At 39.3% G+C, this 24,498-nt stretch overlaps 2 protein-coding genes across 5 annotated transcripts in view; both read left to right on the plus strand.

Moving 5' to 3' along the window:
* The first annotated feature begins 448 nt into the window (after positions 1–448).
* Positions 449–9,445, plus strand: LOC122998337 (cell cycle control protein 50A-like). Its single transcript, XM_044375171.1, has 11 exons — positions 449–928; positions 2,174–2,293; positions 2,841–2,948; positions 3,039–3,126; positions 3,333–3,476; positions 3,565–3,771; positions 5,012–6,462; positions 7,772–7,861; positions 8,291–8,339; positions 8,845–8,929; positions 9,166–9,445. The coding sequence occupies exons 1-7, from the start codon at positions 680–682 to the stop codon at positions 5,203–5,205; spliced, it is 1,110 nt and encodes a 369-aa protein (XP_044231106.1). The 5' UTR covers positions 449–679; the 3' UTR covers positions 5,206–6,462; positions 7,772–7,861; positions 8,291–8,339; positions 8,845–8,929; positions 9,166–9,445.
* Positions 9,446–10,210: 765 nt separating this feature from the next.
* col12a1a (collagen, type XII, alpha 1a) overlaps positions 10,211–24,498 on the plus strand; it is a 57,988-nt gene continuing 43,700 nt past the window's right edge. For 3 of the 4 annotated variants that reach the window (XM_044374097.1, XM_044374098.1, XM_044374099.1), the window contains exons 1-13: positions 10,211–10,406; positions 11,911–12,016; positions 15,765–15,881; positions 15,989–16,132; positions 16,527–16,580; positions 17,758–18,021; positions 18,328–18,492; positions 18,748–18,921; positions 19,088–19,378; positions 19,543–20,145; positions 20,992–21,270; positions 21,359–21,634; positions 21,759–22,031. In XM_044374097.1, the coding sequence (XP_044230032.1) occupies positions 11,947–12,016; positions 15,765–15,881; positions 15,989–16,132; positions 16,527–16,580; positions 17,758–18,021; positions 18,328–18,492; positions 18,748–18,921; positions 19,088–19,378; positions 19,543–20,145; positions 20,992–21,270; positions 21,359–21,634; positions 21,759–22,031 (2,710 nt within the window). In that variant the 5' untranslated portion in view covers positions 10,211–10,406; positions 11,911–11,946. The remainder of the gene's footprint in view (positions 10,407–11,910; positions 12,017–15,764; positions 15,882–15,988; positions 16,133–16,526; positions 16,581–17,757; positions 18,022–18,327; positions 18,493–18,747; positions 18,922–19,087; positions 19,379–19,542; positions 20,146–20,991; positions 21,271–21,358; positions 21,635–21,758; positions 22,032–24,498) is intronic. The other variant, XM_044374100.1, reaches the window with a different exon arrangement.

The raw sequence follows: 24,498 nt of genomic DNA on the forward strand, positions 1-24,498 counted from the left end.
ATATCCTGCTCTTTCACTCTTTATCTTAATAGCGCACTTATTTTGCAGAAAACAAACAAACCTGGCAACTCGGCAGAGATCTTACCGTTAAAAACCTTCCTATTCAGGGAGGCTTTTTTGTTATTTTCTTTATGTTGTGTGTTGTATGTTTTTAAAACCGTAGCATGTAGCACCTTGAGATTCACTGCGAATGAAAAATACAGTATAAATGAATATGTATTTATTATTATGATTATTGTTATGATTATTGTTATTGTTATTATTATTATTAACGATCAGATTATTAACTCTTATTATTTTCTTTATGCTGTGTGTTCTATGTTATTAATACTGTAGCATTTTGAGTTTCACTATGAATGGCAGTACAAATTAAATGTTGATGTTTTTGCATGACGTCTGAAAGGGGCGTCTTCATTTTCAGTGATGATGTAACTACTACGTTTCAACATATTATTGGCTCAGAAGCTTCCGGCTTCTTCCTCTTGGGGGAGATTAACAGGACTGATAAAATCAATACTACGATGAGTAGTTTTTCGGATTAGGTTGAGGGAAAATTACGTTCCTTACACAGTTTTGTTCTTTGGCTCAAAGTTTTCTCTCGTATTTGTCGTGTGGGATAAACGAGGAACAGTCGGCTGTCAACTAAAGTGGATTATTTTGCTCGAAGCGGATTGCAGCCATGATGGCGTCAAGCTACAACGCTAAGGAAGAGGACGGACACCACTCCGGTGCTTCGAGTCACGGCGGCCCGGGCGCTGTGAAAAGTAAAAAGCCGGACAACACAGCGTTCAAACAGCAGAGACTACCTGCCTGGCAGCCCATCTTGACAGCCGGAACCGTGCTACCTGCTTTCTTCGTTATCGGTCTCATCTTCATCCCCATCGGCATCGGCCTATATGTCACATCAAACAACATCAAAGAGTTCGAGGTAACGTACAGTTATGTCTGCCTGTTTTCAACTGGTGCTAAGACCACTGACTAGCTTTGTCTAGGTTTTTCCACACTGTGTATTTCAACCACGATTACTAGACACTACAGAGGTGGCGGCAAGCTGTGGGAACCTGTTGAAATGTTTCTGAAAACCTTTTCAATATTTCCATATAAATAAAACCGAGTTGACCGTTCCTTGCATAACTTACAACAAGCTAAGTTAAACTAATGCAGTCGTCAACAGCAACGCAATAAACCTTACCTTCTTGAAGATTATTTTAAGTTTTAGTTGAAACTGGCTCAAAATTGTGTTCACGGTAGAGAAAGGTGTAGCGACACCAGTTAGTATAGGCTAATACCTCATTTATATTGATCAGGGTAGACAAAATATTAGAAACACCTATCAGCAGTATAACACCTCATTTATATCAGTGAGTGTAGACATACTTATTGGAGACTCCCTTTAGTCAACCACCCCATTTGTATCAATAGGTTAGATCAAAACCTCTCAGTGTAAGGCAGTACAATTCAACATCACCACAAACTACAGCCCCTGAAATCAACTTAAAATTGAATTTGAATCAACACCTCTCAAAAACAGCTTCAACAAAAACTGAGTATTGTAGAGCTGCAACGATTAGCCGATTAATTGATTAGTCAAGCAACAGAAAATTAATTGCCTATTATTGCCTATTTTGATAATCAATTAATTGTTTTGAATAATTTTTTAGGAGAAAATGGCCAAAATCTCTGATTCCAGCTTCTTAAATGTGAATATTTTCTGGTTTATTTAGTCTTGTAGGATAGTAAACTGAATATCTTGTGGACTGTTGGTTGGGACAAAACAAGACTTTTGAGGACTCCACCTTGGACTTTGGGAAACAAAGATTGACATTTTGCCCCATTTTTTGACATTTTATAGACCAAATGACAAATTGATTAATTGAGAATGACAATGAGAATAAAGTCATTTGGAGCCCTATCATATTGTTACCTAAAGTAGTTTATTCCAGGGCAGTTGTATCAGACAACATTAGTTTTAGCTAGGAGTACTTAATAAACTGGTTACTAAGTGTGTGTGTATATATATATATGTGTGTGTGTGTGTGTGTGTGTGTGTGTGTGTGTATATATATATATATATATATATATATATATATATGGGAAAGTATGCATTAGCTTTACCTTGGTGTATTTAATATATACAATTCTGCTGTTTGCTAACTAACTGTCTAATTTTCAGATTGATTACACTGGTGTGGACATATCCAGTCCATGCCACAGCTGTGCCAAAAACTACAGCTGGAACAGCACAAGTCCATGCGTCTGCTCTGTCACCTTCACATTGGAGCAGCCATTTGAGGTGAGCTGAGGTCCTGCACCAGTTTACATTGTGTGGACCCAATGAATAATATATGTGCTGAGCTCCGAAATTGATAAAGCATTGCTTGAAATGCAATTAAAGAAAGAAAAAAGGCTTCCTGGCACTGAATCTCCATTAAGATCTATTTTGAGTCCAAAGAAAGGGACACTCAAGGTTTGGCCTGAGCCTTCATCACCATTGATTATTCTAGTTTTAAAATATGCAGTCTGGTAACTTTTAGATGGGTATTATTGATCACTTATAAAAGCCCTCAGCCACTTACATTTTCAACAGTCAATAGTTTTCCGGATAAGACAAACCAGTGTCATTTACCACAACCTAGATTTGTTTTATAACCTAACCTAATTGCAATATTTAGGTGCGACTAAAATAAAACAGTGGTAAAATAACATCTATCTTATCTGAGAACACAGAGACCCATATTTTGTACACATCGACCTTTCATTAGAAGTAGGTTTCACATCACTGAGGTACTTTTTTAGCCTTTACTGATACGCTGTCTATATTAATATCCCCTTCCCTGCAGAGCAATGTCTTCATGTACTACGGCTTATCCAACTTCTATCAGAACCACAGACGCTATGTGAAGTCCAGGGATGACAGCCAACTGAATGGTGACCGGTCTGCTTTGACGGTATAATCATGGATATGTTGTACTTTTGCATCATGCAGAGATTTCAAGAAAACCCTCTTGCATCTGCTTAACATTTGCCGCTGTTTACAGAACCCCAGCAAAGAATGTGAGCCGTACCGTACGAGTGATAAAATGCCGATTGCTCCATGTGGGGCCATAGCTAACAGCCTTTTTAATGGTAAGTGGGACATGCTGAACAACTTCACTTATTGCTACTCGTGTTCAACTCAAGTCTTATCTGACCATTGAAATTCCTGCTATAAGCTCACTCCAGAACAAAAGTCGTCACTTATCAGTTCAGTGCATAGGTTCTGCTTGTTTGCTGCACTTAATGACCCTTTTATGACGTGAAGAAATGTTGTGAGTAATGTTTTTCTGTTCTAGACACTTTGGAACTGTATCGTATCGATTCCAATGGCAACAAAAGTGCAATTCCTCTTGTAAAGAAGGGCATTGCGTGGTGGACGGACAAGCATGTGAAGTTCAGGAATCCTGGTGGAAACAACAACCTTACTGTAGCTTTCCAAGGTGATTTAAGCAAACTGCAGATGATCTTTAAGGCTTTTAAACACTTTAGCTGCAGTGGCTAACCTGCTCTTGTCTCATTCTATCTCAGACACAACCAAGCCAGTGAACTGGAGAAAGCCAGTGTATGAGCTGGACCCATCAGATCCTGACAACAATGGCTTTATCAATGAGGACTTCATCGTGTGGATGCGCACGGCTGCGTTGCCCACTTTTCGCAAGCTCTATCGCATCATCCACAAGACTAACATAACCCCAACTCTACCCAGTGGCAAATATGTCCTGGATATCAATTACAGTATCCTTTTTACATTCCATCCAGAAACTATAGCTCAGTCAAAACTAGAGCTAGCCACTTATTTCTTGTATTTCCTTATGTAGCTTCTCAAGGTAAGATTGTTATGTAAAAACACACTCATAGGCCTTTTTCACAGCAAATATTTCCACTTGTCTTAGTAGAAAAAGCACAGGTGCAAAAGCACACTTTAAGGAGGAACCCACTCTGTTAAAGGGTTTTAGTAATCCATGACTGTGTGAAAGCAAGCCTGCATGCACCAATACCAGGACCCTGAAACCTAAATGGTATTCAGCCTTCATTAATGTTATTATTTACACCTGTGCTTTTCCTACTGAGACATGTCTAAATGTCCTCTGTGTTAAACACATCTGTAAATTCACAAATAGAATGTGGTAGTCTGTGTGGCCCTGACAGGAAATTGTGTCCACAGAGAGTGTCAAACTTAAACCTACAAAACCTCTGAACAACATCAAGTGAACACCGTGTCTAAAGAAAATTGGACACACATTCTGCCTTTGCCTTCCTTGTTCTCTTCGGTCAGCTGTATACTTCAAAATAAACTAAATTTAGCTTGTTGTCAGCTTGCCATGAAATGCTGTGCTAAGAGCAAACACCAGTATACACACTTCAACTCCTTGTCTGTTTGTTTAACAGCGTCCATGCCAGGAGATGTTTCAAGAAACAAGTTTACCGAGTTATCTGGGTTACTGTGCATCAGCATATGTTCTGGGTTTTACTCAGCAAAGTTACCCAGATAACTCAGTAAACCAGCTTCTTGACCCAGACCTCAAATGTAGAAGCTTACAAGACCAAAGATGTGCAAAGACATTCCTGTAGTTCCTAAAAACAAGTAAACAGTTATAAGAAGACGTGTATAACTCTATAGAACTAAACTGAAAATGTGTGGCTTGCATTCAGTCATATGTACCTAAAATAGTGATAATTCAATTAATCATTTCATTACTTTCAGCAGAATTGTGCTGAGAAATGATCTTCAACCATATTGCCTTGTGCTAAATTTGGCTAGTGTAGCTATGTACTGCTATATTTGAAGAATGCATAAGATTCACACTATTTTAGGTAAGCTGCTTAATATTGTTGGCCTGTTTTTAATGCTTTTTCAGTACATTAAGAGTATATGAAGAGTTGACGTGTAGACTATTGATAAGCCCTGTTGTAAAATGTAATTTTCTTTCAGTCCAGAAGCTCCAGTCTTTTTTCTTTAACCACATGTAATCAGATTACCCAGTGCTCAGCTTTGATGGTCGCAAGCGGATGATCCTGAGCACCATCTCCTGGATGGGAGGAAAGAACCCCTTCCTGGGCATCGCCTACATCACTGTGGGCTCCATCTGCTTCTTCCTGGGCGTTGTTCTGCTCATCATCCACCACAAATATGACACTCGCAGCAACAGTGCAGATATTCCCAACTAAACAGTTCTTGTATGGCGTTCTCCCGCCTCTGCATTCCTGGATGATCCTAAAGGGTCCTTTCTGGACTGCTTGTTGATTTTTAGTGTGAATACACTGTAAATGTCTGTTGTGTGTTTATGTAAGAGCAGTAGTGTCTCCTGTGTCTCTTCAAAAGTTGTTTTAATGTATAGGACAACTAAGGCAAAAGAGGAAGCTAGAGTCTGTGTCTCTGTGCATATAGCTTCAAGTTGGCTGCTGAGAATGTCATGTCCTGTCTTCATTTTTTTTCTATTTATCTATACATTATCAAAATGTTTGTGTTTCATTGTAGCAGTGCTTTGCGAATGGCTTAATTATTGAAGGATGTATGTATTTTTAACGCACGTTCTTGTCCATATTATGCACTGCAATATGTCCTGCTGATGAATGTACCATTATATTTCATTGACATACCTCTGTGGTTTTTGAGATTACCTTGAATATAGGATGGGATGATCGTTGCTTGTGTGCCGTTACTTATGGTAAGCATTGACGTTCAATAAGAAGTATTTTACCCTTGCAAAGTCATAGAATATGTATGACAAATAGTACCACAAGTGTGATTACCCTCAGCTGTGACTGGTTTTAAAGGAAACTGAACCAGTCATGAGACATCCATTTTTTTAAAAATTATTTAAGATACTCTTACAATCTAAAGCTTATAAATGATGGGATCATTATGTGATATCCAGTATTCTTAATTATAAGTCTCTGGGCAATCTCCCTGGCTAATATGAGCATTTGGCCTGAGTGTTAAATTATTTTGCTTTCTTCAATGTTGACCAAATTATATGCACTTTAAAAGTGTCTCATTTGTTAAGTTGTCCCCTTTGTTTCACTCCATCCTCTGTTACATCATTGCATTATTGGTAAATTCAGTTAATTGTTTAAATTTGAAATTTATAGGTTTTATAAAGTTTGTAGGGTCCAATTAAAGAAGTTGGTCAATGTATTGGTATCATTTGTGATTTTATTATAGATCACTTGTAGACACACAAGTACTATTATACAAATACTAACGTTACTGCCACTTAACTGTCTGTGTATTGCTCTTGGCCGTCTTTTTAAATTATTTCGCTAATAATAATCATAGCCATAATCATAATGTCATGCGACCGGATATGACAGCTCCACCAAGGAATTGTGGGACGTCAGTCTGTCCGTGTCCGTCCTTGTGGAGTCCCCTGACTTTTCAACTTAACGAAATACACATTAGCCACCATGTACCGACAACTTATGGTAAGACAGCGGTTTGTTTGCCGTAAAGCGTTCCAGTTTTGTGATTAAAATGTTACTGTCGTGATATTATGGTGTACTTAATACGTAAACGTTAGGTTTCATTAGGCTGCTGATTCTGTATAACGGTATAACGTATTAACTTTAAATTACCAACGCTAACGTTAGTCAGTTTACCCAATTGAGAGCAAACCATATGCAATTAAGGTAATTCATTTAATAAATAAATGTATTATTTTTGTTATATTACATTGTTATTGGCTATTTATAGTCTTTCTAACACAGTAGCTGTTTGACAGAACACCGGCTACCTGGAAGGAGAAGCAACGAGCTCAGCAACATTTAAGGAAACAGGTGTCGTGTCGAAGTCTGTCCCCCCCCCGTCGAATAATGTTCCCCTCCTGTTAAAATTGTGTTTCTCGTAGCACCACCTCCGCGGTTGGAGTTGGGACTTGCTTTATGGTTATAGTTGGGTGTAGCAGAGATAGTTGGTTGGGGTTGAGGTAAACTTGAGGTCAGGTTCAGCACCTCAGAAGACGACTGGTTGGGGTTAGGGAGAAGGGGGAACACATGTTGACGGGGGGACAGACTTCGACACAACACCAGCCAGGCACACATGTTATTCATGTACCTCTCGATGCATTGACCGCTATTGACCGCTACGAATTGAATTTACGAAAGCTGTGTCGGTACGTCACGAATATTTATGCGACGTGCATGTCCACCTGCCACAATATTTTGTATATTTTGTCAGAATCACGGAGATGTTGGCAGATTACAACGTTTTCAGTGAGAAAAAGGCAGGCAAAGTTTGAATCTGGTAAGATTCTAAATAAGTTAAGACAGGCAATAATAAGAAGAATTGTATAGTTGTAACAATATTAATATTGCCCAATTAAAAAATGTAATCATGTATTTTTTTGACATGTAGCCTATTAATTATCAGGTTTTGTAATGTAACCTTTATTGAATAAAATATCAAAGATAACAGCAATGAATTGATTATGTTGCAAATGTAATATGAAGGGTTGGCCAGCAGACGTCACCATTTTGACTGCATCAAACGTTTTGAGATAAGGAACTATTTTTAGCACACTTGCTTCAAACTGGTTCAGTTGGCAAATATTAGTTTCTACCATCACAATTTGAAGTGAGCTTGCTAAACTATCATAGCACCTTTGTACATATCAATTCCACTCTCACTCTGTTTCAGTCCACATCATTATCCACTGTTTGTTATGTTTAAATCATAACTGTCAAAACTATTAAATCCCCAGTTAAGCCTTTCTTTTTTTTTTTTTTTTACCACCAGGGCCTTCGGCAGCTTTCCAGGAGGACCATCACCAGCAGTGCCCGCAGACAGATTGAAAACACTGTGAAGGAGAAACAGAAACTGTTTCAGGTATGGTTCATCTCAAAGAAGGATGACGGCATCTGTAAACGTATGATTACCTCCCATCAATATACCATCTCAGCTTTGTAACATTGTTCAAGAAGCTAAGATGGGACTCATATGAGCCACAGGAGTAGTAAAGTTTGTATGATAAATTAACTTCTTGTTAACAGTATACCAAATTACCTAATTGGCAAAGCATTGTTGTAAAACAGTTTTAGCAATGTGAGTTGAAATCATGATGCCAGTGTAACTTATTATATCCGTCTGTATAAATAGTCCAGTTTAGTTAGTTGTTAAAATACCAATAAGTACTATATGTGCCTGTTTGACTTGATATTTGAACTTTATTTTCATTTGTCAGTGTTTAAGTAAGACAAAGAATGACATCTTTTAATACTGATAATGATAATGTTAAAGCTTTTACTTTATTCCCAGGTTCTGGAGATAGAATCTGATTTTATCCTCTTTGTAGCCTGACAGATAAGTATGTGTTAGTGGGTTGTTTAAATGACCTTTGGCTGTAGCTGGGGCTGTAGTTACTGTATACTAATTATGCATGCAAGTTGCTTATTAAAAATCCATCGCTAAATCAATGTTCCAATGAGGCAGGCTTTACTGATCCTTGCATAGTGCTAGAAATGACTGTAGCCACAGCTGACAAATGGCCTACCCTTGTTGCTAAGTCCTTGAGCAAATATTGCTTCATTGCATAGTGAAGTGTACGCCATCACTTAATTGCTATAGTTAACCAGACATGAGGTCTTTGCCAGCAAACTGTAGACATTGTGTTTTTGGAAAAAATGTTGATCATAATATTGTTAATATTAATATAATATTGTTTATTTGAAATGTAAGTTACATACATTCTATTAGTCAACACAACTTAAAATGCCATAGAAATAGAAACATATGAAGCTAAAAATCCTTCACATACCTTTGAAGCAGGGCTGTCTTTTTTAAATAACTATGTGCCTTCATTCTTTGAACAGGAGGATAATGGTATGCCTATCCATCTGAAGGGCGGGACAAAGGACGTTCTACTCTACAGAGCCACAATGTCTCTCACTGTGTTTGGTATGTCAGTATTCGTCTGAGATTTGATGAGTCAGGCTCACCTCAGATGTCTCAGTCTGTGTTTTTTGGACAAAACACATTTCATGCCAGTAATGTGACTCTGATGTTATTAATAAAACTGACTTTGAAATTACTGCCAGCTGATGATACATCATCAAGGGTTGTTTGAAGTTGGGCTGAATTAGCCTGTGCTGTATCCCAGTCACATCTGTAATACTTCTCTGTTCTCTTCACAGGGGCTGGATTTGTTGTGTACGAGCTTTTTAGTGCTGCAATGCCCAAGAAGCCACAGTGAAACATGTTTGGCAAATGGTACTTTATTGTCTGATGAAGCAATCATGCGCATGCTGTATGTAATTCATCAACTCTCTGTTGTGCAGAGACCTATATCCTATCTAAAATATCAGTATATTTAACACATGAGATCAGTATTTATTGATTGTAGAGAACATGAGCTGCATATGATAATATACTAAATAAACATCTCAATAAAATGTGTCGCTGTTTTAAACTTGATTTCTGCTGTAGATGTTTGGTAAATTTTGCTACAAGTTTTTCATATTCAGTCTATATGTTTTGGAAAATATGTCAAGACCCCTCTTTTATCATTCCACCAGAATTTGAGTTCACATGGTGTCAAATAGGAGAGTTTATAAGTGGTTTATTTTTTTCAGACTACATTGGATTTCTTTCACCAACCCCAAATTGGGTATGTCTTTGTTTTGAGCACTAGAGGGCACCCTAAAACAATCAATCCGCAACTCTTTTTGTGGCAGTGAGACGCAGTTTAGGCTGTAGTTGAAATACTTGGCCACTCCTAACTAAACTTAATTTTACATTGATACCCACATTATAGTAAACGGGCGAATTAAATGTATTAATATGATAATACATGCTTGTTTTACTTTAAGCATTTTGATCACATTAGAGAAAAGCCATGTTATGATACCAAGAGCCAATAGATTTCTTGTGAAAAGTGAAAATTTCAACTATTATTTCAGTTGACATAAGAACAAATAGATTGTATCAGGTTGCCTGTTTCACATATAAAACACTTCCCCCTCAAGTGTTGTCTGGCCAAATGTTACCCTGCTGCGAAGTCACATTGGCATTGGAAACTCATTAGATCGCCAGACCAAAGGAATGCAGGGAAAAATGTAATTTCCTAAGAATGGATCGGTCTTACAAACATCAACTGGCAGGCTGGGGTTTCGTAAAAAAAAGAAAAGCCCAAATGAGGGTAAATTGAGAGTTGGGAACTGCCCCCCTATTAAGTAGCCGATGGTGGAAAGATTCTTCCCACTTGGAAAGAGGCTCTTCCTTCTTGGACATCTGCTGGCGGAGCTTCCAGTAGCCAGAGAGAGGAGAGAGGGGTCCTGCCGCAGCTCCTGAAATTTCTCTGTTACTTTCCAGAGGGGGAGGCATCAAGCAGGCTGCTCTGATATTTGGTCGGTTCATCTTTTGGGGAGTTGAATAAGTGAGTAGACCGTGTAACAAATGAGTTATTTTGGCATAATTAACAATAAGTATAACTAATCTATAGGCTATTTCACACAATAGAGAATATTTTTGTCGCAGTTTTGTACTGTTTTGCAATAATTTGATCTCTCCGTGTTGCATGCATTTTAAGGTCAAAGTTTTAAAGATAATTGACATAGTTTATAATAACTTTTTAACAAAGTTTTTAAGATGAAGTTTTCAAGTAAAAAAAAAAAAAAAAAGCTCAACCACTTTATTGAAGTGAACTGAATGAAAATGCAGCGACAAGCCACTGCTTTGGATTGCAGTCTGGGGATAAAGCAGAGTCATTCTGTGTTTTGACCACTCAGTGTTTCAGCAGCAGGGCTGGCTGAGCTACTGTGGATTATGTCTAATTTTGATTTTTGATGAGATGAGCGCCTTGTGTCAAAGGGGCCAAGAGAGTCATTTCGGTTCCTGTAACTGCAGTTTAGCTGTTTGTGCACCAGGCGGGGCGCTCAGCCCGTGGTAAAACTTAAAGAAGCTGAATTTAGACTGTACTGCGTTGATGGGAGCCAGCACAAGTCCCCTTGCAGAGAGTAATCCTTCAAAAGAGAGACTTACTCCATCGCGTACGATTATTCTATTTAAGAGAAACTCATAAATGCAGAAAACTAACTTTCAGGGTCAGTTACAATGCGAGGTGAGTCCAAGTAAAAGGGATTTCCCTCATTTATCTATTGAATCTAACAGTTACAAGACAAGGAGAGAAGTTAAAGAAGCACTTAAAAGATATGAGGTATAAAAAGGTATGGTTTGTGCAATCAAGATGTCCCTATTTTATATTTGTTAGCTCACAATTAGTGAACTGTAGTAAAGTCTTAAGTCCCAAAGGAAAATGCTTTTTTTAATGACCTTAAAAGGTCACCCAGACCATGTCCTTGTAGGGTGAAAGTGAGTGAGGACTACATGGTAAGACTGTTTGTGGTGAGCTGGTTAGTCAGCCATCAAAATGAATGACGTTTTTCAGCTAGAAAATAATGTGTTTCTAGTTTATGAATATAAAAATCAAACCAGATTATAGTGTGGTAAAATGTTTTTTTTTCTTTTCAGTCTGTCATTACTAAATACACACAGTGTTAAATATTCACCTCAGGGTGCGGGCGCCAGCTGCTAGGCAGCAAGGTGTGGCATGTCTTATGTAAGGGAGTCCAGATGAATCTTGCAGTTTTTGACAACATAAGTGGAAAGTAATGATTAAGTAATAGCTATCAATCTGGATTCCATGTAAAAACAAACAAGAACAACAATTCTGCTCAGACCACTGCGCATGTTGCACATATACATTATTTCCTTTCATTCTTGAGGCAAACCTTCAGTTTATATGCGGGATAAACTATCCTGACACAGCAGTAAGTTCAACCTTGCATGTAGTGAGTAGTCACACCACACAGAGAAACCTAGCTGAGTTATAGACTCGTCATCTGCAGCTTTAACACATTTCCTCCCTTTTTTTTCCTCAGACTGATTGATGCCCTGCTGATCCTTTAGGGGTAAACATGAAGATAGGGCTGTCACTAGCCACGGCTGCCTTGCTTGCAGCTCTGATATCCTCCATAGATGCTCAAGGTAAATGAAACCACCTGGCATCTGTCCTCTTACATACACTGTCCCACTGTCTCTTTATCTCCTCCTCTTCTCTTCTTTCACCTATTATCTCCATTGGTTGTTTATGTTACAGGGATTAGCCTTTTACTGGAATGTCAGAGAGTCGTCAGATGGAAACACTATATGTATTGATAAAGTGAATAAAGCTCTTCTTATTTCATGTGTATGCTCTTTGACTATGTGAATTTTGGAATACTGAATGATTCTTTGATGACTGTCATGCTTTTATTCCTCATTTGCAGCATATTTTGTCTGATTTATCTGTCAAGACTTATTACAGCCTTTGATGTCAAATCCAAATCCAGATCCCCATTTACTTGTATTTAAGCTGTAATTTACATGCTTTTAAACCAATACTCTAGGGGTCATTTTCTCATTTGGATTTGGCAAATGTAAGAAACTAAGTATAGTAAAGTTTATTTCATTTCCAATTTCTAATTTAATGTTATTGAACAACAGGGCACATACTAAGGCTTGAACAAAAGTAATTTCATGGCTTAACGTTTCCCCATAAATGTTTTAGCAGGTCTGTTGCTGTTTCAGTTTTATGATAGCAAGTCTCTGCACAAGTTGCAGAAGTTATTATGATTATGTTGACGTTGTTATGGTATTTTGTAAACCTGTGTAAATCTCACTGCAATGGTTTTAGTGGTTGCAGCAGTAAGGAAATGCAATGTTTTAAGTATTTACTTTAATTGTGGAAGAGTGGTAATAGTACACTAGTGTAAGTAGTGATTTAAAATACATAAAAAAAGTTTAAATTGCATTCAGTATTTTACAAAAGTATGGAAGTTTTAGTCGGAAAATGCATTTATTGTAAGTATCAAAAGTACCTATGGATACATTCACTTCTAAGCAGTAGTTATATTTTGTTGGTAGAATTTATTCTAGTAAATTATCCCAGAGGTGGTTGGGTGGTAGAGTATCCCACTATGATTCAAGTGCTTAAAACCGTACTGAAGTGCTGTATTTAAATAACTTTGTTACTTTGATTTTGTGCTGATACTGTATACTACTGTTTTTAAAGTAATTATATGCTTTTTTGCTGTACATGTCACACAAGCTAATTTGTAATAGACTGTTAACAATCTGTCAGTAGTTTTGACAGGATAATATTCAAAGTAATCTCATATGCAAACATTTAGTCCAAAATAATGGCAGATATGGAAATATAGTATGGAAACCTTTTGATTTTTTTCCCCTTGAAAGCTCTCTGGCAGGGTGAGAGGAGTCTAACGTCTACTCTCACATATCTCCACTAACGGAATGGAAAGATGAAATACGAGAATAGCAAATTAATCCTCAGACAGCACAAAGACAAAGAGCCTTTCTAGGGCTTCTTTGCGGGCATTCGCAAAAACGCTGAGTTGCAATACATATGGAAAGTTAATATGCAGTAATGTTTAATGTCAGCACATGTTGTGGAATTACTTTGGCATCTGTCCTGCCTCTTTGGGAGAGTCGGTGCTCTTTCCTCCTTTACTTGGTCTCTCCTCTTGGCTGTAGCACAAGCCAGGATGGCTGGCTGGTTGGCTGGCTGGTTGGAGACTGAGGTTAATAGCAGAACAGTAGCCAGACTCTGGCCCTTGGGAGCCAGAGGTGTCCTTTATTAGGAAGTGATGGGACAGACATCCATATAACAAGAATAACCACAAGGTCCAAATAACATACCAGAGATCGTTATTTTGACAAAACCACCTTTGTTCCTCCAGTAAATATTAAAACCAGAAGGACATATGGTCAAAGAAATTGTAACAAATTGAAATGACATGCTTGCACCATCTTGCCATGAACAAATGTATGACCGTCAGGTGTGTTGCTCATGCAAGTGAAAGTCCGCTTAAAACTTTTTTGCGAATTTTTCAATCCACCATCAAACACTTTGCTACTTGCTATCCAGCCCCCCCAACTCATACACACCTACACATCTACACAAACACACTGCACACCCCTTACCATTGTTGGAGATGAGTACTCGTGGAGAAATGAGGGGGAACACGGTCCATCGGGGCTCCTTGAGTTGATTTGCCAGGTTGGTGATCCTCCAATCATAGTTTTTAAGTATTTGGTGGGCTCCTGTTTGTCATCTGCCTGTGCATTCAGTGTGTCCCAAGCTATGGCTTCCTCCTCCAAAGTGTATTTTACAATGATATTCTTGCCTCCCATGGCACTCTTATTAACAGCTAGTACCTGCCTTACAGTCTTATGCATGCTCACTTACCTCACATTTTCCCCATCATGGTTTGCTGTGCATAAATTTAGGGCTTGGCCAAGTACTACAAGTCAGTGCAAATTTCAGTGTTAACCTCATTAATGTCTTGAATTTTTTCACTAAATTAATTTAATTCATCATGTCTTCTCTACTCTCTTTCAATTATTCATCATGTCACTATGAAGCACTTTCGTCACTCGCTCATTTTCTATGTAATAACTTTCTGAGCAGAGTTGCATGTAACATCAAGAATTTAGTTTAGTTATATAATGAATGAATGAAGAGATAAGGATATAAATTTAAAACTAACTGTATGACACTAAAAAATAAAAATGGATAACATGGTTAATAAAAAGAAAATTTAGCGCTTCTTACTCCTCAAATACTTTTATGTGACTTTTATGCATGTAAATGACACGTACTAAATGATAGCGCACTTCCTTTACTCAACATTTTCTGGGCTGATAGCCTAGAAGCTGCAAGAAAGAATATCATTTTAAAATATGTTTGTCATCTCTGTCTGTGTGGTCCCAACTGTACATGGAAACTACCGTCCAGTCAATCAAAGTTGTTGAGTCAAACAACTTTCTCATGTACATGATGCATGACGCTGTGATCAAGTCAGCTCGTTGTAAAGGCGCGTGTTCTTGTCACACTCTATATGTTTTCCTGTATTATTTTAATGACACACTTTCTCTATTATAGTACATCTGAACTGTCTTTTGAGTGTCTAAAGTAGTCTTGTTCTCCCATGCCTTCTTATGCATTATGCTGTCAATGAAAAAGTACACAAGAGTCTCCAGCGACAAATTGTGTATTCTTTTTAAAAGGTTTGCAATGGATGTGTGCCACTCACTTGTGTAAAGAGTCTTAACCAAATAAACAACAAACCTTTTCATTTTGAAATATGTTTATATACGATGTATATATAACATATGGTGTTCAATTTTGTCAAGTGTTACTTCAACAACTACATGGCAACCTTGATTCCATTGTATAATCAGTAACTTGAGAATGAAGTCACTGTTGTATTTTTGTAATGCTGAGATCAACTCCCATCATAAGAGGAGTTTAGTTTGTGGTCGGGGCATGCGTTGTAATGACTGCACTCAGCATGTGTTGGATGGTTCACTCAATGTTTGCACTTTGGTAAAGTTTGTGTGGAGTTGTGCACATGTTATGTATGCCAGTGCTTGAGTTGCTGGCCACCTTGGTTGGGCAACTCAAACAAATGCCATTTTGCTCCAAAATGGCTTCTCACACTTCTTCAATGTTGTCACGTGTTCTTTACTTGTCACCTTCACAAATGGACGTCAGTGCTATGTGTCTGTCCCCAACAATGAACAAGTTGACTTCAGTCATGAAGTGTTTGTCGTTGGGATCAATGTGAATGCTTGGTTTAAAAAATGCATCACTTAGATTTGATCAAATATATAACCATAATCATACATACCCTTATTTTTTGTGATTTAACAATGTTTCATCTCTTGTTTGCAGTGGAACCCCCCTCAGACTTGAAATTTAAAATTCTAAATGAGAACTCAGTGGAAATGTCATGGACAAGACCCTCATCAAGGATAGAGGGCTTCAGAATACAAATTGTATCAGATGCAGGTCAGTAAGGACTTAGCATTTTTGTCATTGATATGAACATGCCAAAATACAGTTTATACACACACTGCACCCCAGTGGCTGATTTATTGCTTGATTCTCTATCCTAGATGAAGCGGCCAGAGACTTAACCCTCGATGCATACGCCACCAAGACCTCAATCACTGACCTGACCCCTGACTTGGACTACTCAGTGTCCATAAACTCCTATTATGGATCAGAGGAGAGTATTCCCATCTTTGGACAACTGACCAGTAAGTTTAGAATGTTTGGAGAAATGAAATTGCACTAATATAATATTAAAGACCATCTTCTACAGCAAAGGGATAACATTTGAATGCTAGTGATATGCTAGGGAAAGTGATATTATTACAAGAGTAAAACTTATTCTTGATTGCATTTTCATCTTGCCACATGAGACGTAGGAAAGTAGGGAGAAATCACATCTGCTTACTGACTTTTGAATCACTCACTGTTTGTAGCTAATGCAGCATAAAGATACGTGTTTGTGTGCATGTGGTTTTGATTCTGTTGACCAACTTTTATGGCGTGTTGATTTTCTTGCCTTTTTCCGCTGTGAAAAAGCACACAGTGAGACAGGGGCGACAATGTGCGGTGCTAACTCTCCAAGTGTTTCCTGTGTTTCAGTCCAGTCCAGTAACACCAGCGGACGAGTCAGGAGGCCACAGTCAGATGCAATCAGTGAGTATGTTTACTGTAGTGTCAACCAAAATCCGAACAGGACATGTCCTCCATGCAGCTTTCCAAATTTTTTTTTTCAAATATATTTTTTCCCCTCATGTCATCATCATATTTTTTTCCCGTGGAATAATTTGGTCAGGCGTACATTTTACCTTCTGTCGGGTTTTCACCGGGTAAGCAGACAGGGATCCGACAGTGACTGGGAATGCGCACATTGATTCCTTTAATTGAAACCAGTCTGCACATCAAGAAAAAAGGAAAGGAAGGCTTGAAGCTAGGATACAAGGGTTCTGTTATGCGTCATGGAGTAGAGGAGAGCAGGAGGGGCCTTTCAAGCAATGACGTGTTCATTGTGCCACCTTGAAGCAAGTGCTGTCTCTTAAACTTTTTCCCCCACCTGTTGATTCTTCTGGAAACTGTACCCATACTTCCAGATTCTCCTAAACCCTTTTTATGGTTAAGCTCTCTAAGAAAATGAACCACCTAAATTGTTTGACTAAACCTCTGCTTTGATTCCATTCTTTTCAACATTAGGTCAGAAAATTTTAAATAAAAAAGATGTCATTTTAAGAAGGAGGTTTATGAGATAAAAGGAACAGAACTATGAGTCAATGAGAACTGGGGGAAGGGGGATTAAAGTCCATCCATATAAACCCTGCCAATTATTTCAATAGAGTCATCTTAAAAGTTCCAGAGAATTTCACATGATTTAAAGACCTGTAGGATTAGAAAGTATAAAAGTGAACATTGCTGGTGGAACCTCTGCTAAATGTTTAGTCTATAAAGCCACATTCTTGCCTCCGTCTGCTGGAATGACTATACCAGCCCACTGTTTGGCACTGGTTGATATTTCCTTTGATGTCAGCATGCATATCTCTGAGCCATCCAGCTAACTGTCAGGGATTTTATTTTATTTAGACAGACAGGAGAAGAAAGGGGCCAATGTAAAAATATTGTTCCAAGACCAAGCTGTTGCTGCCATACCTTTATTGGCTCAATTTTGACTTGGAAATTGGTTTAATTTTAGAAATAAATAAAGTGCTTTTTTGCATTTTAACTTTTTACACCCATCATTAACTAGTTGTAAAACCCCAAATGTTCCTAAAGTGGATCAATCAAAATCTGTTACATAAGTTTTTATTCCTGACTGTTTTATTTCTCCACCATCTGTCTCTAGAGTGTTCGGTCAGTGCAATAGCAGATTTGGTTTTTCTGGTGGACGGCTCATGGAGCGTGGGCAGAGAGAACTTTAAGCACATCCGTAGTTTTATCGGAGCCCTGGCAGGGGCCTTTGACATTGGCGAGGACAAGACCCGAGTGGCCGTGGTTCAGTACAGCACAGACACCCGCACAGAGTTCCCTCTCACCCGTTACAACAGAAGAGGAGACCTGCTCCAAGCCATCAACTCGCTGCCATACAAGGGGGGAAATACCATGACAGGTAAGGAGTTCACCAGAAGCAAGGATGGAAAGGTAGAAATATGCAGATTTCAGTCTCAAAGTCCAAAGTCTGCTGTGATTGATTATGAGATGAAATGCTATTTTAGCTATTTTTTTTAGCTATTTTCAGATCATTTTTAATGATGCTCCCTGATTTTGGAAGTAAGTTAAGGTAATAAGTTCAGAAGCCTACATTCTGAATAATACCATTATGTTATTTTATAGCATGAATTTGAATATACGGTACAATGCAGGAATGCAAGACAAACATGCAAAAACACTCATATATATCCATTTCTGTCTTAAGGTGATGCCATAGATTACCTGCTGAGAAATATCTTTACGGAGGCAGCTGGATCCAGGAAAGCTTTTCCAAAGGTAGCCATGATCATCACTGACGGAAAATCCCAGGACCCAGTGGAAGAGTATGCTAGAAGACTTAGGAACATTGGAGTGGAAATATTTGTCCTAGGTATGGTTTATTATTCAGTGTTTTGTTGAATAGTGCTCTCCCGTGTGAAAGTCTGCCTGTTCTTGGAAACCACTTGATTTTCCATTTATTCTTCATTGTAAGATCTATATTTGACTTGGTCGAAGTCAACTACTGTTGTTTCCTCCATCATACGCAATACTCTGCAACCATCAATAGTTCACCACATCTGTGATGCAGCCACAGAGTCAAAAACATATGACTTAATATTGTTGTACTTCACATTTTCCCACTCAGGTATCAAAGGAGCAGATGAGGATGAGCTAAGGCAAATGGCCTCCACACCTCACAACAAACATGTGTACAATGTGCGTAACTTTGATATGATCCAAGATGTACAGAAAAAGATCATCACAGAGGTGTGCTCTGGTGTTGATGAGCAGCTCAGCTCTCTGGTCAGCGGAGAAGAAAGTGAGTCAAAAGATCTTCTATGAAATGTGTTACATTGTATGAAGTGCTATGGTTACTACATGGAACCTACCTACCACATAGCAAAGCAAAGATTTTGATACTGCATACATCTTGAAATCTAATTATCCAATCAAACACTTTCTCAATCCCTACCATTTTTCCTCAGTGGTGGAGCCAGCCGCTAACCTGCAGGTCACAGAAATAGCATCTAAGTCAATGAGGGTGACGTGGGATCCCTCTCTGGGCGATATCTCAGGCTATAAGCTCATCCTCATTCCCATGCTACCTGGAATGAAACGGCAGGAGCTGTACATGGGAGCCACTCAGACATCCATAAATGTCCGTGACCTTTCTCCTGAGACTGAGTATGAGATCAGTTTGTATGCCCTCAAAGGTCTGACTCCCAGTGAACCCATCATGGCTATGGAGAAGACCCAGCCTGTCAAGGTGTCAACAGGTAAAGTGATTTGTTGTGCATGACCTGTCATCTCTCCTGATCTATTTTTATGTTAGATATACTTAAAGTTAGATATACCTCACTTTTATTCATGTCACTACAACCTCATGTTAAATTTTGGCTACAAGGTCTTTAAGTAACCTATGATTTTCTGTCTTTTTTAGAGTGCTCCCTGGGAGTGGATGTGCAGGCTGATGTGGTCCTACTGGTTGACGGCTCATACAGTATTGGATTACAAAACTTTGCCAAAGTCCGTGCCTTCTTGGAGGTTCTGGTGAATTCCTTTGACATTGGACCCAACAAGGTCCAGATTAGCTTGGTCCAGTACAGTCGCGATCCACACACTGAGTTTGCCCTTAACACCCACCATGACATTAATGCTGTTGTCAAAGCTGTGCGCACCTTCCCCTACCGTGGAGGCTCCACTAACACTGGCAAGGCCATGACCTATGTCAGGGAGAAGATCTTTATCCCTGGCCGTGGAGCAAGACAAAACGTCCCCCGCGTCATGGTCCTGATCACAGACGGAAAGTCATCAGACTCTTTTAAGGACGCAGCAACCAACCTGAGGAATATTGATGTGGAGATCTTTGCCGTTGGTGTGAAGGATGCAGTGAGGTCAGAGCTGGAGGCCATTGCTAACCCCCCAGCAGACACTCATGTCTACGAGGTGGAGGACTTTGATGCTTTCCAGAGGATCTCCAAAGAGCTGACTCAGTCCATCTGTCTGAGGATTGAACAGGAGCTGCTCAACATCAAAAAGAGGAGTAAGTAGGAGGACAGAATCAATAAACATGCTAGAGTTGAGGTGGAGTGTAGCCAAATAATACACCAGAAACTTCTTGGCATCAGTTTTGGTTTTACTCTTCTTTTGGATGATTACCATTTGCTGAGCACCGTCATGGTGGTCCCTACTATCCTGTATTAGACACTATACCATCTGTTGTCAGTTGGCCAGGTCTTTATGAGTGGGTATAATGGCAAGGAGCCAATGCAATCAAGAAAAGTTGAAACATAGCAGTATAATACTGTGTAAATTGCTGTCAGGCAAGGCACAGGCAAAATTTAATCAAGTCACTTAACCATACATACCACAAAACCACATCCGTGCTTCTTGAATGAGCTCTATCACACCATTTATTATCACTTACTGTTTAAAAACACTACAGCGATTGGAGGAACAGAGCTATTTTGACTTGATAGTAATTTTAATACAAAAGGCCACCCCAACTCTGAGACAGAATAGAGCTGTAGCTGTTCCACACTGTGGTAGAATGATATCACACCACCCACTATGCTTATTGATACTGAAGCCTGCAGTCCCAAAGCAATTAGTAAGTGTTGCATTCCATGCTTGGCAACTTTAATTTTTTAAAACCTTGTTAGCTCAACAAGGTTACAACAACGCATAGCTTTTCATTGTTGCCAGTAAATGAAGGGCAATGGACAGAGAGGAAAAAGGAGTAAAACAGAGCTACAGTTGCCCTATAAATCTCACAGACTTACAATTATTATGATCATGCTATTACTAATTTGCAACTTTAATGTGATTTGGGCCTGTGCACTGCCTTTTTAATAACAGACATTTTTAACAAGCAAGTTTTTATTTTCAGGTCTGCTTCCACCCCAAAACTTGGAATTCTCTGAGATCACCTCCAGAAGCTTCCGTACCACCTGGACAGCTCCTGCAGCCAGAGTTATGTCTTACCTGGTACGTTTCCGCAAGGCTGAAGACATCACTGGAGACTACATTTCCTTGGCAGTGCCTGCCGATACTACCACAGCCGTTCTGCCCCACCTTTTCCCCATCACGGCCTATGAGGTCAACGTCTTTGCTCAGTACGAAAAAGGAGACAGTTTCCCGTTGACTGGTGAAGAGACAACTCTTGAAGGTAAGAGAGATTTACTTGGATCTGACCCATACTGTAATAGTTATCAAAATGAGAATATTTAGCATCGATGATATTTTTTCCTTTTCAGAGCAAGGGACTGTACGGAACCTACGAGTTACAGAGGAGACAACAAACAGTTTCAGGGTGTCTTGGCTAGCTGCTCCAGGTTCGGTGATCAGGTATCGACTGTCCTACGTACCACTTAGTGGTGCTGGGGAAGTACTAGAGGCACAAACTATTGGACCAGAGACTACCATAGTTCTCCAGGAGCTGTTCCCCATTACCACCTACCGTGTGTCTGTGTTTGCTGAGTATGCCACAGGCTCAGGGGCTGAGATGCAAGTAGATGGTACCACTAAGGAAGGTGAGTCAAGAAAATTACATTAAGAAGTTATTTTTTAACTGCAAATGGCAGAAAGGTATGTGAAGCTTGGGTTTCAGTTCAGTGAATATTAATCAGTGGCCTATACATTTGTATTTTCTTTCAGTCCGTGGCTCTCCTCGTGACCTTCGCGTCTTTGATGAGACCATATCTACAATGAAACTGGCATGGCAGGCAGCTCCAGGAAATGTTGTTCAGTACCGTATTGCCTTTAAACCTGCTGACGGAGGCGAGAGGAAGGAGATATCCGTCAAGGGAGATAACACCCAGGCTATGCTGAAGAACCTCAAACCAGCCACTGAATATGAGTTGTTTGTTAGTGCTCGCTATTCCTCTGGTTTGGGTGATCCTCTTCTGGGCATAGGAACCACCTTAGAAGGTAAGGAAGAATGTGACATTGCTAATCTCTAATCTGAAACCTTTGAAGCATGGTACCATTATTTCTGTAGTTAATGTGTGACATATGAAGCATGCCCTGTGGCTGTAGGCTCAGCAAGTGGGTACTGCTGAGTAGACATGTATTATTATGTTCAGCTTTTCAAGAGGCAAGAAATATTGAGGCTTAGGCATGCATATTTAGGGAGATTTTGTTTTGTTTTTGTTTTTCATTTTATAGTTTTTCAAGGTTATGAGATCCTGCATGGTGTAAAACTGCTGAACTTAAGTAGTTTGTCTTCCTCCAAGTCCCTCCGAGAATGTAGCATCTGGTATTTCTCACAGGCAACAACATCAGAATTAAGGAAGTTGAGTTTTACTTTGCACGGTTGGTTGAGTATATAGCATGTGGTTGGAGAGGAAAAGACAGGAATGTGGCACTTGATGTAATTCTTTTGGCACAGACTGTAGGTTAGGGTGGCTTTGCCGCCCATGAAGGCAGTGAGGTGGAAATGGGTGGGGGATGCTTGTAAACCTAGAAATGTTATGGAATGGCTTGAAACAGACTTTGAGAGCCACATGCCTGTCTGGTAATACCTTTACATCTTGGCCTGTCTGGGACATATGATTTATTGTTTTACAGTGGTTTATAAGACATATGGGGAATATTTCATAATAAACCCCAGATACTACACTATTCTATTTGTAAACAATTGCTGCTGATTGCTGGCCATAGCTCTGTCAGTTTAGCTCATTTTATAAAAGTCATCATCACATTTTACTCATTGGTTTGCTGAAGGCAATGTCACAAGTCTGTGTTGGTGCATCTTTTTTCTGTAGTTTATAGACTGCATGAGACACAATAGGAGGCAGGTCCTCTGTTGATTTCACACAGAATGTAAGGAGAGATTGTGTTTAGAGTGTCACACCACAGGAAAGGAAGTCAAAGGGATCTGTTTTGAGAGAGAAGGGGGGTAGGAGGTCCTACTGCTGGGGGTGCAAATCAACAACAACCAAGGTATTGTGTCCCTCAGAGGAGAATGATTTTAGTCAGTTCAACTTTAAACTACATATAAAATCAGAAGACTTTACCTCGCTGGGCATTACATTACAGTGGAGAGTTAGCCTGACTGTGCTGTATTGGATAGAATGTAGTCTCTGAACTGGGCTATAGATTACAATGGGGATAATTTGATTTGATTAAAGATAATGCCACAGAAGCTGCATTGTTATTTTGGTTAAACTGACTATTAAAAGGCAGAAAGAAGTTGTTAGGCTTGGCTAGTTTCAGTCATGACCACTCCTCCTTTTTTGGATGCTTAAAGTTACTGTTTTAGTTACTGGTGCAGAAGTACTGAAAAACTGGGACTGTGTTTTATTCAACTTTTGTGTAAAACGGTGCAGAGGCAGTCTTTAATGGTGTCCAAGCTTAGCTCATCCTGAAAAGGACCTTTCTTTGAAAAGCAGTTTAAGCCCACGGACACATCAAAGGTATTCATTTCATCATAACGGCAAATGTGGAGTTATTGTTTCTTAATGTCACCTCCTTGTGCTCCTGGCAGTAGTGAGGTCCCCAGTGCTGGGTGTGGTACTGGACATTTATTGCAGACCACAGGGACCTGTGTACTAGATTGAATGTGAAGACTTCGGCTAATACTGTGTCCAATAGAAATAAAATTTCCACTTTGAATACGCAACTGGAATAATAAATGTTGTAATGCAAGAATTTGAAGGACATTGTATTTTTGCTGTGTTTTTGTGTTTCCTTTTTTCGCCGTTCCCACATTGCACAAAGGGCTTAGTTTGATTATAGAGTTAGTTCCCACAAGTCGATTCTGTACTGTCATCAACCACACACCCCCACAGGAAAAAGCCCAATGACAAAGCACTTTGTTTAGCTAACTCTATTAGGCTGTCATGACGTCCGCATGCCTCAACACTGATCTCATTGTTTTGAGTGCCACTAGCTTTGAGTGACCCTCTCTGTCAAGTCAATGTAGGCGAGAACTGGAAGAGAGTGGCTCACACAAAGCCATCCCTTGTGGCTAACGGTGGATGGTAGCCAATACAGAAGCCTTGAGTAGGACAGAATTATAACATCCTGAAATGACTAAGGGGGAGTATTGGGAAGATGTCATAGAAAATGCTTAGATGAACACCCTAAATATGGATATTTTTACACAAACACGGCTAAATTATTTACTTCAGAAGAGGGAGTTTTATTCATCATGTGGAAGTTGTTACCTAACAGCTCCTTGAAAGCTGTGTGAGCTGTCTGTCTCGTCTTGGGGAGAACTGTCTGTACATCATCCTCCAGGGTGGAGTGAAGGACAGGCAGAGGCAGAGAAAGAGGACAAGGATGAGTAGAAAAAAGGGTACTCACAAAATGTGAACTAGAATGCTTCAGGGTGGCCTGGTGGATAGAAGGCCCAGCCCATAACTTGAGAGGTCATATGTTCAGCCCCTGAAGC

The sequence above is a fragment of the Thunnus albacares genome, chromosome 15, assembly GCF_914725855.1.
Source record: "Thunnus albacares chromosome 15, fThuAlb1.1, whole genome shotgun sequence".
Taxonomy (NCBI): domain Eukaryota; kingdom Metazoa; phylum Chordata; class Actinopteri; order Scombriformes; family Scombridae; genus Thunnus; species Thunnus albacares.